Genomic DNA, 15052 nt, shown 5'->3' with positions numbered 1-15052 from the left:
CCCCCCGCGGGCAGCCCGCCCCACGCCCGCGCCGCGCCCCCGCCCCGGCCGCCGCTCGGCCCTGCCGGCTCACTCTAGCTTGACTCCCCGCGGGGGCAGCGGGGAGGGGGCGGGAAGGAGGAGCCGAGGGGGGGGGGGTAGGTGAGAGGGGGAGGGGGCCGGGGGAAGAGCGCTCGGGAGGAGCCGAGGGCTCGTCGCGAAAGTGCCCGCAGCGCCCGGAAGCGTCCGAAGGCCGCGTTGCTGGGGAAGACGAGGAGGCCTCCTGGGGAACCACGACGACTCCAACGATGACGCAATAGGCATGCAAAATTATACATATATATTTAAACGCCACCCGGAAGGCAGGATCCATCCTATCGGCCTCTAAGTGCACAACGGAACTAGAAATCAAGGACGGCCAAGAGGGTTTAAAAAACAAATGGCGCGGTGGCAGTGGTGGTCTGGCAGTGGTGATGGTGCTGGGGACCCCGAGCTGGGAAGCAGGGACTCCTGGCTTATTGCTGGTCCCTCCACCTGCCCACACCCCTACGCCTTGCGGAGCAAGAGCTTGAAACATTTACTAAGAAATTGGTGAGTGAGGCGGGTACAGCATCTTGAACCACTGAAGCACCACCCGCCACCCGGAAAAGGGAGACCCTGCTAGCTCTAGGACTCGGCGAGTGAACCTGGGCTCCCCCTGGAGGCGACATGCTCTGAGGCCCCCTTTGAGTCCAGAGGGTCCCTGGAACGTTTTGGGTTGTGATTCCTGAGAATACACCCTGAACTAGACTTGGCCAGTGATGGAGGCGGCAGTCCTGCTCCCTTGCCTGGGCACAGCTTGGAGCCAAGCACCCGTCTTAGTTCCAAGGTCAGGTTCACTGGCCAACAGTGCAGTTTTGAGCACTGGCACTGGGGGCGAGGGTGAGGTGTCCTCTGCGCTGACACGGCCCCACTTACCCAGCCCAGTCCCCCGCTGACACGAGATTAGTTGCTTCCTGTTGTGATTCACAGGATTCAAGGCAGTGCAGCAGTCTGCTGAACCATCTAGATCCCTTAGGTTGTAGACGAGCAAACTGAGACCTGGAGAGTGGCGTGGTTATCCAGATAGCAGCAGCATCCAAGGACTGGGAGCACACTGGAAAATGTGCAGTTAGGCCCCCATGCCTCTCGAACTAGGCCCCAACTCCCAAACTCCAAATCTGATTTCCATCATCCCAGGAAGAAGGATGGATTATTGGAATTCCCTTGTGGATTCACACTGCAGCTTCTCACCATACCCCTCTTCGAGTTGGAGTGCAGGTATTTATATGGCTTGCTGCTTTGAATTGTTCAGTGCTTCTGGAAGATGCTTTGCATATACTGAACTATACCGGTTCAGTAAAGCAGTACCGTGGCTTGAAGTCAGACACATCGTGATTCAAGGCCAGTCACTGCCACTTCCTCTTAAAAGAGGAATAGAAGAGGGTTTGCTCTGTTCTTTACCTAGAGGATCCGTTTATTCACGCAGCATTTTTTGGGACTAGTTTCCAGAATCATTTCTGAAAGGATTCATCAGAAGAGGTTAAGGAGATAGTGGGAGTACACTAAGTCATGAGACCTGAATTTGGGCTCATCCCTGCCACTAGTTAGCAGTGTACCCTTGAGTGTGTCACTTCTGTTCTTTAGTCCTCAGTTACCTCATCAATAAAGGTAAACTCACCTGTAAGGGTGAGATGGCATCTTACCGTGGAGAATTCTTGGGTCCTTTGGGATGTGTCCTAAGGGATCCTGGTAAGTGCTTTGGGACAGGGGAAGAAGTTGCTAGAGACATGGAAAGGTCTTACAAGGGATGGCAGAACTGCCCTGAGACTCCAGGGTGAAGGCTTTCCCCAGTCTTCCTCCATTCAGGACTCAGGGCTCCCAATTCCCAAGCTGCTTCTCAGCCATTTACTGGGGGTCCAAAGAGCTGGAGAACCAGCTCCAGAACCTTGAGAAATGGCCAGAAACCCTGGGTTCTGGATGCTGTGAGAGAAGCTCTGGGAATGTCAGAGCATTCCAAGTGGGAACTGCTGTTGGATGAATCATACAGTGGTGACTTCATTGGTGATGGTGACATCACTCCTTTGGCCCATAGAAATGCCAAAACTGACTGCCAGGAATCCTTAGAGCTCTGAGCTGATCCCACCCAGTGTGTATATGGGTGGGGGCAGAGGAATTGTCCTGGGTGCCCCAGGTCAGCCCAAGATTGCTTTGCAGAGAGGGCCAAATGGACCTCAACAGAAAGCTGGCTTTCTCATGGGCAAAAAAGACAATGTCCCATGGTTTAAAACAAAACAAAACTAATAAACAAAAAACAGTTGTGGAATTTGAGGTACAGGAAGCAACTTTGTTTCTAAGCATCCTACAGACTCTGCTTGCCTTTCTCTTTGTTTTAACTGCAAATGTCAAAATAGACACAGGTCTGTGGGAAAAGAGTAGAATTGCTTTTCAGCCTTCTCCCTCTTGCTTTCCTCTACTTTCTTCTCCTCCTGTTCATTGATTTCTTCATTATTTCATCTAATAAGCTTATATTGAGGTTTACTAGATATAAGGGTTATTCCTGGGCAGGGGCAAAGAGCTGGAAAGCCTCAGTGGCTGGAGGGAGAGGCAGAAAGGATGTGATGCACAAACAGATAATTACTACATAATGTGATCAGTGCCGTGCTAGGGGATAAAGAACAGGCTTCCGGAAGTGCAGAGTTGGCAGTTATTATTTAGCTCTGGGTGTGTGGAGGAAGGATTTGCAGAAGCAGTGCCATTGGCCTGGGGTTTAAGAGACTAATAGGAGTTTGTCAGGAAGAATACCAGGGAAAGGCAGCCAGCCCTATTCTCCCAACTGCAAAAGCACCAAGGCGGGAAGGAATAGCCTAGCTACCAATGAATAATGATCCACTGGGGTGGGCACGGTGCAGGGTGCAGGGAAAGTGGTTTGTATTTCCTGGGAACTTATTCTGGAACCAGTTCACGGGCCTCTGAAAGCCATGTTAAGGAGAATGCCGGCTGCATGGGCTGGGCTGGGCAGTGTGTGTGCTGTGCAAAGGCAGGTCTGAGAGGGTGGGTTGGGGAGACATTGGCCCATGCGCTGCTCGCAAAGTCATGCGCCTGGCTCAAGGCTGTGTTCTTTGGAGCAAGAAGCACTTTATTCCTATCACAGAAGTGACTCATGTCTGTTAAATCTTGCACCCATAGGACTGTGTCCACCCTGAGGAGACCATCTTTTGCTACTTTGCAAAAGACAAAGGTGGTGTCTAGGCAAGCAGTGGCCCTGGGAATAAAGGTGTGATGGAAGGAGAAAAGGAAAGCTGGATTTGGAGGGGAGGAGAGTGGAGGCAGAGGAGGAAAGAGCTCATAAAAGTCTGATCCAAGCAGGGCAGTGAAAATGAGGAGGGGGCTGTGGGTTCAGCCATGTTCAGATGAAAGAATTCTCACAGGGATTGGTAACACGGCATGGGAGGATAGCAAGAGGAGGGAGAACATGTGTGCACGGATACTCTGAGGCTCCTACGTTATGATCCCATCCACCGTCTTCCTTTTTCTTTGCCTTTTTAATCTCCTCTTTTTCATCATCCCTGCTTCTCTGGGCTTCGTTCCTCGCTTTTTAAACCTTCTCTATCTTCTTTTGGTTCCTAACCTTGCAACTGAATGTCTAAATGAAGCTGAGGTTAGAACTCCAGAAGGACAGTAAGGTTCTAAATTACTCACTTTTGTCGTTTTGTGGGTCTGCCTTCGCATCACCTCAGAAACGGATTCCAGGGGATCATTTAGTGTTATGGCTGCTTTGAGTAGCAAGGAATAGAAAAGTCAACCCAAAGTGACTTCCACAATGTAGAAAGTACATGGACATCTGTAATTGTAAAGTCCAGAAGTAGCTCCAGGTATGGATAAGAGATATGACTCTGTTCTTTCTGTACCTCTCTCAGTTCTCCTCCTTGGTTCACCCTCCTGCTCAGGATGCCTTCTCTCCTGGAAGCAAAATGGTTGCAGCAGATCCAGGCATCATCATCCAGAAGAGAGAGCTTCTCTTGCTCCACTCATTGAACAGAAGTCTTGGGCTTCCTCTGATTAGATGAACCTAGTTCATCCCCAAAACATTACGGTGACCAGCAGAAAGTCAGGTGGTTGTTGCGTTAAGCCTGGGCTACTGCCCATTCCTAAAACCACCACTGGGACAAAGGGCTGGGACTATCCTGATGGGGTCCATCAGAACCCACCACTGGAGCCCAAGATTCAATCCCGCACAGACTATGTGGTTCCCACACAGCAGATGGAAGGGCTTGGGGGATATATGCTGGGGAGGCAACCAGCCATATCCATTATATCTGGTTTGTTGCTCACCAACGTCCTATCCTCTCTAAGATATACTGCGAATAAATAATTATTAATTATGTATTATAAATAAATAGAGAAGCAAATGTCAAAGGGAGAGGGCGGTGGGAAGGATCCAAGTTCATCCATGATTTATTCCAGATAATATTCATTTCATTTATCTACACAGGAATCCATGCTCACTCTGAATTCCTAATTCTGGGCGTGTTAGCAGGTACTCTTCCCCCTCTCTGAACTGCCTTCTTAGAAAAATACTGGTAAGGAAGTAAAATGATTGTTATCATCCTTTTACTGTGGTGCTGCCCTGGTCTTCGGTTGCTTTCCTCCACATACGCCTGGTGTCTTCACACTGCAGCCTTTTCATTCCCCAGGGCTCCCCTGCTTCCCAGGTCCTGCCTGGCCCACCTTCATAGCATCATGCTCTATGCCACACCTCTTCCCCTCTTCCTTCCCACCACCAAAACCTCCCATCAACACCCTTTTCTCTTGGGACTCAGATGCAATGTACATTGCACAATTTTTTTTTTAGCTGAAGTATTAATGGCTTAAACACTGTAGCAATTTCTTAAAGGTCAATCGTTCCAAATGATCAGGATGATAAAAAATATATCCAATAGAATGGCTCATGTGGTTTTCATTTGTAGTTAAAATACATCTAAATCCCTTTTTCCAGTTCATTACATACAAGAAACTCAGAAGCTATGTTCTGCTCTCTGCAATTTTGTTTCAAGCACCTTTAATAATGTTCTGCCACCTTTATCTCTAACGATCTTCTGCTGCAACCTGAGGTCAGGAGACCAATTATTTTAACCGATGGCATTGCCACCCATTGCTGAACTATAGGAAAAGAGAGGAGACCACCCTCTCTGCAGGTTGCTGGTATGAGAGCATCCCACTTAGAATATTCATATGATCTGAGAGTGGCTCCCTCTTGTAAGCGTCAAAGGAGATTGGCTCACAGATCCCTCTTCTAGAAATGAAATTGGTAATTTTATACCATGCTTCAGTATTAAGAGTGCCAGAAAACCACCCAAGACTCACTTATGGTGGTTTCTCCATAGCAAAAATGTTAGCAACTGAGCATTAGAGGCACATTTTGAGTTTGAGGAATCTCCCACTTTGTGAGTCTTGGTGAGAAGGAAGATCTCCTCTTGCAGAAGCTGGACATTACAGATGCTTGCTTTTCCTGGTCAGAGAGAAGAGTTAATGCAACTACAGTTAAATACAGGGTACACTGTCTTTGTGTAGTGGGTACACTGTCTTTGTGCAGTGGGCACACAATCCAGTTCCCGACACAGGAACTCTGCACATCAGAGCAGGTGTGCTGCTGGTGGTGGTGTTATAACTGAATTCCTGCTGCAGAAGTGATGGCTCTGCACACTGGTTATCTAGAACTTAGAAGTAGTTTTCTCATTCTCATCAAACTAATTCCTGAGGCATGTGTTGGGCACTGCTCTGTTAACAGTCTTGAGCAGATTCTCTAGCCCTCCCACAATTCTTTGAGCTACCCCAAATCCTTTTAAGACTCCGTTTCTGTTTAGTCAGCCACAGATAGCTTCTTTTACTTGCCACCCAGCAGCCTGAGATGGGGTTAGAGGAGCGAAATCACTATATTGAAGGTGCTTCTGTATTGAAGATCCTTCATGTAGAAGGAGTAGAGATTTCTCCTTCTACCATGCCCAAATATCTGGTACTAGACTTGCCTTCTTCCGCTGTAAACAACTTGAAAATTGCACACAATATATGAAACCACTGTTTTCAGAAAAGAACCTTGATTTCTGAAAATGGGAAACAAATATGGTAAACCCTACTATACTAACATGTTAGCTTTTAGCTGGAAGTTCTTTCTGAATTGCAGCACAATGATGGGGAACACAAGCAGAGCAAAGTGGTCTTGTTGAGTTGAGGAGACAGTTGAGGTGACTTTTTAAGGTAGAGTACCAGAGAAGACGGTGTTTAGCAGGAAAAAGGCTGCAGGAAATCCCTTTAGTCAGTTGCTGAATACTAAATTGCATATAGGTTGAAACTCCACAATGCTAGATAAAAAACTACCAGGGTCTCTGAGCTGATTGGTTCCCAGCAGACACACTGGGCTGGAGGGTGTTTGAGTTTCAACCAGCCAATGTGAAGACAAGTTTTGGACTGTCCAGAGAACCAGGTGGGTTACGCGTTCGTGGAAGAGCTAAACCAGCTTTAGAGTAAAGGTTATTCTAGACCTCCCTCCAATAAAGTTTAAGAGCAAGCTGTGAAAAGAATACTCTCGTGCATTTTACCTCAATTTAAAAAAAAAAAAGCTCATTCACAATTAACCTAACGGCAAGCCAGAACAAAGTTCAACATTTTTAAAAGGACAAGAACAATATCTAGACACTGAACAACATAAAATTTACAATATCAAGTATCAAGTAAAAAATAGTAAATGTAAAGAAGCAGGCAAATGTAATGTAAAATCAGGATAAAAATCAACCAATAGAACCAAACACAGAAATTATAGAGATAATGGAATGTGCAGACAAGGACTTCAGAAGTAATTATACAAACATACACACACATACACTTAAAAGGATGTTAAGGAAAACATGAACATAGTAAAGTAGGAAATGAAAAATATAAAAAATGAACTAAATGGAACTTCTAGAGCTGAAAATGCAATATCTGAAATGAAAAAATTCACAGGATGCACTTAACAGCAGACTAGACTGCAGAACAAAAGATGTGTGAGTTTGAAGACAGCAATAGAAACTATTCAAACTAAAGCATAAAGAGAAAAATGACTAAGAGAACAAACAAAAACAGTGCTCTAATGACCTGTAAGACAATATAAAATGATTTAAAATATACACGATTGGGAGCCCAGGAAAAGAAGGGTAGGGGTGATTTGAAGAAAAATAGTCAAAATTTTTCCAAATTTCATGAAAATTATAAACCTCAAGCAAGATAAACACAAAGTTAAGGCACCCTGTGTCATCTCCTAATTAAATGACTGAAAATCAGTAACAAATAGAAAAGTTCTAAAGCAGAGAAGAAAAAAAAAACACCCACCATTATATACAAGGGAACAAAGATGGAAATTAATTGCAGACTTCTCATCAGAGACGATGCAACCAGAACACAATGGAATAGCATCTTTAAAGTGCCTAGCAGGAACAACAAAAAGTTGCTAACCTATAATTCAATGTCCAGCAAAAAATATCCTTCAAAAGTGTGAAAGTAAAATAAATATGTTTCAGACAAAGAAAAGCTCAAAGGACTTTTTAACCTGATGACCTGTACTACAAGAAATATTCAAAGGAGTTCTTTAGTCAGAAAGAACATGAAACAAGGTGGAAATCTGGATTTACAGAGAGAAACAAGAAATGGTAAATACATGAACAAATATAAAATACATTTTTTCTCATATTAAAAATTTCTTTACAAGACCATTTACTGTTTAAATAAATCCATGCATAGTAACAACATATTAAATGTTTTATAATGTAGAAATAAAACCTATGTCTACAGTAATGAAAGATGGAAACAAATAGAAAACAAATACAAAATAATAGACTTAAGGCCAACCATAATGAAAATCGCCTCATATAAAATAACACCTGAGGAGGTGCAGGGCAGGAGGTCCAGGCAAAGGGAGTGAAATGAGAACCTTCGTGTTTGAGGGCTTAGAAGACCTACTATTTGACCTACTATTTGACCATGAAGGCTGGGAAAGGGAGGTGGTTTTGGTTGCTGACCTGCCCTGAGCCAGCACTCAGCAGGCTTATACCCTGGCTGTGGCAGAGGCAGCAGCATTACCATCCCACCCCCAACCACCCACCCCGCCACTGTGCTCAGGCCTGAACCTCCTTTCACTTCTGTTCAGCCCCGAGCTCCTCTCCTGGAGGGGCAAACAGTTGGCACTCACCCACCCTGGTCTCCTATAAGCTCTAGGGATCCAGGGAATGCCTGGACCCAGAAGGGGAGAAGGTTCTGGATATGGGCGGTGGGAGATTGTACCTGTGCACTCTGGAAGCATGTCAGACAGAGTGGCTGTGCCCGACTGGGTTCATGAGACCTTCAGTTCAAGGCAGGAATTTCCAGCAGATGCTGTAGGTGCAGGGCTCACCTGCAGCCTCTTTGCAACTATGTGGCCAAAGAGATTATAAAAATATTAAAATATTTTCAAGTTGCTTGGTAAACACTCCCTGCTCTGAGCTCCCTGGGTGCCCCAGGCCTTTCCCTGGCTCCCTCTTCCTCCTGTTTCAACATCTATTTCATTTACATGCATTAAAAAAGTTCTTACTGAGCTCTGTGTTCCCACAAGGTGGGGGGAGAGGAGGAGCTGTCTTTCCAGGGCAGGCCACTACCCATCATTGTCCTCATAGTCCTCTTTCCTTCGTCCCAAAGAAGGTTGTTGGCAGTCTATAGGGGAGACTACTTTACCACCCATTCATCTATGGGCCCAACAATTATAATGAAGCTACTATGAAGTACTAGACTCTGTGGTGAGTGTCAAGATGAATGCAGCGGCATAGGGATAGCCCTTCTCCGCAATGAGGCCACCTAAGCGCGTGGAGGCAGAGGCTGGATGGACTTCTTTTCCCTGCAGCCCAGAGCCTTCCCTGCGTCAGGGGTTGAGTATGCCTCACGGCAGAATGAGAGAAAAGCCCACCCCAAAGCAGCCTTTGGCATCTGAAAGGGTCCCCCAAGGCTGAAGACTAGCAGCAGACCTTCCTCCCCTGTGTTCCTGGCAAGCAGAGCATTTGCTCTCTCTGGGACTGTCCCTGCCCGTGGTTTGGAGGCTGGAGGCTCGGACAGCCAACTCCCTTTGGAGGACTTAGGCTTCAGGGCTCCCACAAACCACAGGCAGCTCAGCTCTAGGAGTGAGGCTCCAGGTGGGGGAGGTGAGGGCGCCAGGGGCTTTGTAAAAGACATCTGACACACCATAGCCCTTTACAAAGCTTGTTCCCGCCTTACGTTTTTGCACCCAGGCCTCTACACACATCCCCTTCCATGCCTTTGCCCACAGCATTCTCGCCCTCTAGGCTCTCTTACACCCCTGCTCCTGCTTGCTGAAGCGATCCATCCTACAGTGCTTCTCTTTCCTCCTTCCTCCCTGACTGGCCCCGTGCCTCCAAGGCTGCTCCCTTGGTGGAAGCCTGCAGCTGCTCAGCTGGTGTCCTTTGCTGGTTCTTAACCCATCCCATTTTGGGTGCCGGGTACATTTCCTCATTTCTAAAGTGGCACCCTCTCTGGAAAGCCCAATCCATTGCTCAGAGCTGGGTCACCATAAAGCCCTCCTTGATTCTATTTGGGTAAATTCTCCTTAATGAATACCCCCAATTTTCTATTAATACATTTTCCAGGTAAAGTTCCTTGGAGTTAAGGTACTCCTTTGGTTCTGCCCTGAAACCTCATTTTCTTGTCTGAGTTCTCATTTTCCCTAAATTGCTTTATGTCTTTTCATCCACCTCTCAATCCCCCACTCCTGCCCCATGTTCTGTCGTTATCTGTGGCGGGTCTCCGCCACCATCTCTGTGCGGGGTAGGAGCCCATGGTGAGCTGGAAGGCGGCTGAGGAATTGGGTTCCTTCACTCACTTAGCTTTCTTGACCTTGCAGATTCGGGACGCACCGCACAGCAAGGTGATGCCTGCTTACCCGTTCCTCTCCCCGGCACGCACGTCGTGGGCTTGGGAGACAGGGTTGGTGTGCTCAGAGCCTGGCGCATAGCAGGTGCTCCACAAATCTTTTTTTGAATGACAGTAAAGGTGACACCCCTTCCCACATATTTAACATTTGAAACCCCCCAAAGCAGTCCTTACTCCTCTCAACCTCCTCACCCATTTCCTGCGCCCTCCAAGCCGCGTGTTCCGAGCTCTGAGAAGCCCCTGCCTGCCTCCCTGAGGGCAGAAGACCTGCAGTCTCTCCGAGGGCAGAGGCCCAAGGTTGATGCTGCTTCCCTTCTGGGTGGGGATAGGACGACCACCCCCAGACACACCTGAGCTCAGACTCACCTACAAATCCCAGCTGAAATGAAGAACAGTTGCTTCAGGGTCTGTGCAGGACTCCAGCCTGACCAGACACATTTACCCACCGAGCAGCCTGACCTCCTCCCCCCCTCCCCCTCCCCCGTCTCCTCCTCCCCTCCCCCATGCTGGGGGTTCCGCACTTCTGCAGGAGTGTGTGAGCCCAGGGGGCAGGTGTGTGCCTGTGATGCCTGCCTGGGCGCAGAGGCCAGGGCAGGGTGAAGGGCGGTGGGGAGATTTCCAGTGTCTTCCCCTTTCGGGCCCACAAATACAAAATCAGGAGTTTTGAAATGTCTCCTTCCCCAAGGTCATATGGAGGGGCTTCTGGGCTGCTGGCAATGTTGTTTCTTAACCTCGATGGTGATTCCTAAGTTGTTTGTCTTATAATAATTCATTAAGCCATGCATTTATATTCTATGCACTTTTCTGAATGTTCATTATGTTTCATAATAAAAATGGCAAAGCTAGTCTCCCCCCCACCTGCAGCCCCTAATCCAATCAATCCACAATCAAGGAGTCTAGTGTGCACCCCTCCTGGAGAAGAAGATTCTGTCCTCCACAACCCTGCTTGGAGGAAGCAGAAATAACTGGGAACAACAGAAGCCACTGACTCCAGCTCTGAACTGGATGAGCAGACCATGCTGTCATGATTTGGAGATGACTCCAGAGGTCAAGGAGGTGATGGGTGAGATTTAGGTAAGTAGAGAAAAGCAGAGGAGGGCATTTCAGCTGAGGGAACAGAATGAGCAAAACTTGTGAGCTGGGACTGAGTCTTGATGTGTTGAGGGTAATGAAGAATTCACGGGAGGCAAGGCTGGCCTGGAGTGTCCTAGATGCTGCCGCCAGCCCACACACAGGCCATGTGAACCCCACCTACAGCTCCAGCCTGCCTCATGGAGATGGAGGAGTCTGAGCTTTCCTGCAAGAGCAGACATGTGCATTGCACAGTTCTTGCTTTTTATTTTTTTTCTCAAGCCACAGGCGCATGTGTGCTCATAATCCCCATCCCAGACAGAATGGATGTTATATTTGCTAGCCGCATTAGACGGACACCCGCATTCCTGCAGGGACACTTGCTCAACCCCTGACTTTTAGCCCTGCCCCACCCTGTAGCTGCTTTAAAGTCTCGACACTAATAAGCTGCTTAGACAGAGGTGTGGGGAGGGGAGCTGAGAACCCAGGGATGGTGATGGGTGACAGGCTGTGAGATTACACCTCCCCCCAGCTCAAGAGCCATGGAATTTGGAAGCTCACCTACCATCACCCAGGAGCCGGCTGGCCACCCGAGTCTGCGGGTCTGCGGGCAATGTGCCACAAAGCACATTGGGGAGCCCTCAAGCTCCAGGCAGTAATTACCAAGTGTAATGCAGGGAGGCAAGACTAGGATGCATTTGCATTTACTAAAATGAGGGGAAGCCCAATCCGTCATAGGTCCTGTTTGGACATGTGAAAAAGAATGCCTGTGGTGAGGAATGAGGCCTAAGGCAGAGAAGAGGTGATGGTGATATTACGACAATTACCAAGCATCCAGATTTACCATGTGCTTAGCATTGTGCTAAATATTCACTTCTTTCATTTAATCTGCACAATAATCCAATAATGTGGATGCTAGTATTATTCCCATTGCACAGGTGAGCAAACTAAGGCTTCAGGGGGTGAGCTGCTTTGCTCCCCACCCCAAGACGTGCCTATACCTTCCATTCATGTATTAATTTAACATAAAGTTGTACAAATGCTAAGTGGCAGAACTAGGGTCTGACTCAGAGCCTGTAAAGTGGAAGCTGGCGAAAGTCACCTAAGCCCTCTCTGGCTGTGGTGAGAATTGGAGCCTGGCAGTCCCGATGGGTGTGTGTCCCTCTTAAAGACTATCTGGTGAATTTTGCTTGCTCTGGTTTCTACCAATCAATATTTGGATTTGGCTACCTATGGGACTCAATACAGGGAAAGAAAGCCCTGATCCACCAACTAGACAGCCGTTTTTTCATTAATAAATTAATAAACTGGCTGCCTGGGCTCACAGGCATGTCTGTTTCTGGGGATTTGCTTAATGCCAGCCCACCCTGCAGCCTGAGGCCCATCGTGTGCCAGCTACATCGGGATTCCGAGCCTGCAAGGGTCAGCCCCAGGACCGGCGGCTGTGCCAAGGAAATCCCTCTTGGCCTCCTCTGGGAGACTTGGCCAGCCTTCCCCAAGGACAGCCTGACTCACTGGATTCCAGCTGCCTGGTCAGACTGTGAGGGTCGCCTGTGGGAAAAAGGAAGCAACAGTGCCAGGTTCCAGGGTGCATTCCAAGTTCCACATTCTGCCTGCAGATTCCTGGCGCTGGAGCAGAGGGAGGTCCTTGGCAGGGGCAGGTAAAGGTTTGGTATATTTTTAACTCCACACACACATAACATGGGTATTCCTGGATCTCACGTTCTCCCTGCTTTCACTGACAGTGGCTCCCAAAGCGGGTGGCCAGTAGGGTTACCCTGGGTCCTCTTTAAGATACAGATTCCCAGACCCTATTGGCAAAGTCCTGACTCAAGAGTTCTGGGGTGAGACCTGGAAATCTTTATTTCTTAAAGATCCTCCAGGTGATTCAGATGTATATCCAGGTTTGGAAACTTATGTCCAATGCAAAGATTATCTGCAACCCCTCCCAACTCCCAGCTCTCTCTACGTCATCTGCCTTCCGTACCCTACCTTTTGTATCTTTCAAGAGGTGTTGAAACCCTTCTACTTTCAGGCAGCCTTCCTGGAAAGAATCCCATCTGACCATGAATTTCTCAGGACTGTGACTCTCTTTAGCCCGGCTTCCCACCCCAAAATTTGCCTACACATTCCATTTATGTATTAATTTGGCCTTTCCATTCCATTGGTTGACATCTGGGTCTTGGGCCATCACTGACTAATGTGCTTTGGAATGAGGTCGGCCCTAATTGCCTCATTGTTACTTTTTTTTTTAAACTCCACCCCCACCCCCACCCCAGATGGCTCCCTCGGCTGTTTTGCTAGCTGTTTTTGCTTGCCTGTTTGTTGTTTGCATGTTTTCTTTAGGAGGCCCAGGGAACCAAAGCTGGGACCTCCATGCGGGAGGCGGGTGCCCAACTGCCTGAGCCACGTCCGCTCCCCCTCATTGTTATTTGATGACAAAAAGGAAGTGAGTGTAGCTGGGACAGAACTCCACTGACTCAGGGTCAGGCCTCTGTTCCACCAGTTTATAATGCCTGACAGCTTGCTTTCCCTCTCTGGGCCTCAGTTTCCACATCTGTGAAATGAGGGGTGGATAGATGGCTTCCACGAGCCTTCCCAGTGGGCCCTGACCCTCTCCTTCCTTTCCTCATGCACTCTACAGCTGAGGAAGTGGAACTCTGGGGACACTCCTGAAACCTCACCCTAAATCCAGGAGGCAGAAGCCTGCCACCCTCTCCTTGTCCTCCCTCCGAGAGCAGCCATGGCGCTGAGCGATGTGGATGTGCAGAAGCAGATTAAGCACATGATGGCTTTCATCGAGCAGGAAGCCAACGAGAAGGCCGAAGAAATAGACGCCAAGGCCGAAGAAGAGTTCAACATCGAGAAAGGTCGCCTTGTGCAGACCCAAAGACTGAAGATTATGGAGTATTACGAGAAGAAGGAGAAGCAGATAGAGCAGCAGAAGAAGATCCAGTTGTCCGCTGTGAAGAATCAGGCAAGGCTCAAAGTCCTGCGAGGCCGGGACAACCTTATCTCAGAACTGCTGAATGAGGCAAAGCGGAGACTCATCAAGCTCGAGGCCAACCCGGAGGTCTACCAGGAGCTGATGGATAAACTAGTGCTCCAGGGTCTGCTGCGCCTGCTGGAGTCCCACGTGATCGTGCGCTGCCGGCCCCAGGACCTCCTCGTGGCAGAGGCCGCCGTGCAGAAAGCCATCCCCAAGTACAAGGTGGCCTCCCAAAAACATGTGGAGGTCCACGTGGATCAAGAGGTGCACCTGCCCGAGCACATGGCCGGGGGCGTGGAGGTCTACAGTGCGGATCAGAGAATAAAGCTTTCCAATACCCTGGAAAGTCGACTGGATCTCTTAGCTCAGCAAAGGATGCCAGAAATACGAAAGGCCTTGTTTGGAGCAAATCCCAACAGAAAGTATTTTATATAAGGCTCTGGGAAGCGGAGCTCCTGTCGAACTAAATTAATCCGGCAAAGGAAACTAATAATGCGTGCCTCTCTCTTTTAGGCTCCGCTACTGTTCTATCTGCTTTCATGAGACACTGTTTGCCTAAAGGCATTATAAAGTGTTAATTTTGGAATAAAGTTCAAATTGATGCTCAGAAACCTAATTCCAGTCCCTCCAGATAGCCATGAGTTTCTGGCAAGTTCTGCAGTCTGGCATGAGAGAAGTAGAGGCACTAGGTGTGGATGGGGTTCTTGGTGTGTGGGTCTGAGTGTCCCATGTTCCTTTCATATGATGTGAGGCATGTTTCCCTCCCCTTGCTGCAGCTTTTGCACCTGCACGTACTCTATTTGGTGAGGTTGGAGGCTTCCTCACGGGCAGGACAGGCTGCGTGGGCTTCGTGGGCCTAAGTCCAGTGTGGTTGCACAGGACTCCATGCTGGGAAGGGGCGGGTGCTTGGGGTTGAATGCTCTGTGGACACCGTCTTGAAAGTCTTAATTCTGATCTTTGAATTTGGGTTTGTGAGTGAAGGTCAGTGGGGTAATGGAGCATGCCCAGCACCTCCCCACCTCCCTGGGATGGGTCCTCTGCCACCAC

General features: G+C 48.4%; 1 protein-coding gene and 1 long non-coding RNA gene across 2 annotated transcripts; both read left to right on the top strand.

Annotated features, from left to right (window-relative positions):
* The first annotated feature begins 155 nt into the window (after positions 1 to 155).
* LOC131273952 (uncharacterized) lies at positions 156 to 4942 on the top strand. Its single transcript, XR_009181132.2, has 2 exons — positions 156 to 1278; positions 3918 to 4942. It is a non-coding gene; the product is annotated as an uncharacterized lncRNA (long non-coding RNA).
* A 7640-nt stretch (positions 4943 to 12582) lies between these two features.
* On the top strand, positions 12583 to 14616 carry ATP6V1E2 (ATPase H+ transporting V1 subunit E2). The gene is made up of 2 exons (XM_004447333.4): positions 12583 to 12677; positions 13661 to 14616. The coding sequence occupies exon 2, from the start codon at positions 13760 to 13762 to the stop codon at positions 14438 to 14440; it is 681 nt and encodes a 226-aa protein (XP_004447390.1). The 5' UTR covers positions 12583 to 12677; positions 13661 to 13759; the 3' UTR covers positions 14441 to 14616.
* Positions 14617 to 15052: the final 436 nt, after the last annotated feature.

The sequence above is a fragment of the Dasypus novemcinctus genome, chromosome 17, assembly GCF_030445035.2.
Source record: "Dasypus novemcinctus isolate mDasNov1 chromosome 17, mDasNov1.1.hap2, whole genome shotgun sequence".
In the NCBI taxonomy this organism is placed as follows: domain Eukaryota; kingdom Metazoa; phylum Chordata; class Mammalia; order Cingulata; family Dasypodidae; genus Dasypus; species Dasypus novemcinctus.
Note: the sequence above shows the minus strand (reverse complement) of the source record. Positions and strands in the feature narration are given on the sequence as shown.

What these genes read in the sequence shown, in the direction of transcription:
- ATP6V1E2 (XM_004447333.4), top strand. Translation starts at nt 13,760, where the DNA reads ATGGCGCTGAGCGATGTGGATGTGCAGAAGCAGATTAAGCACATGATG.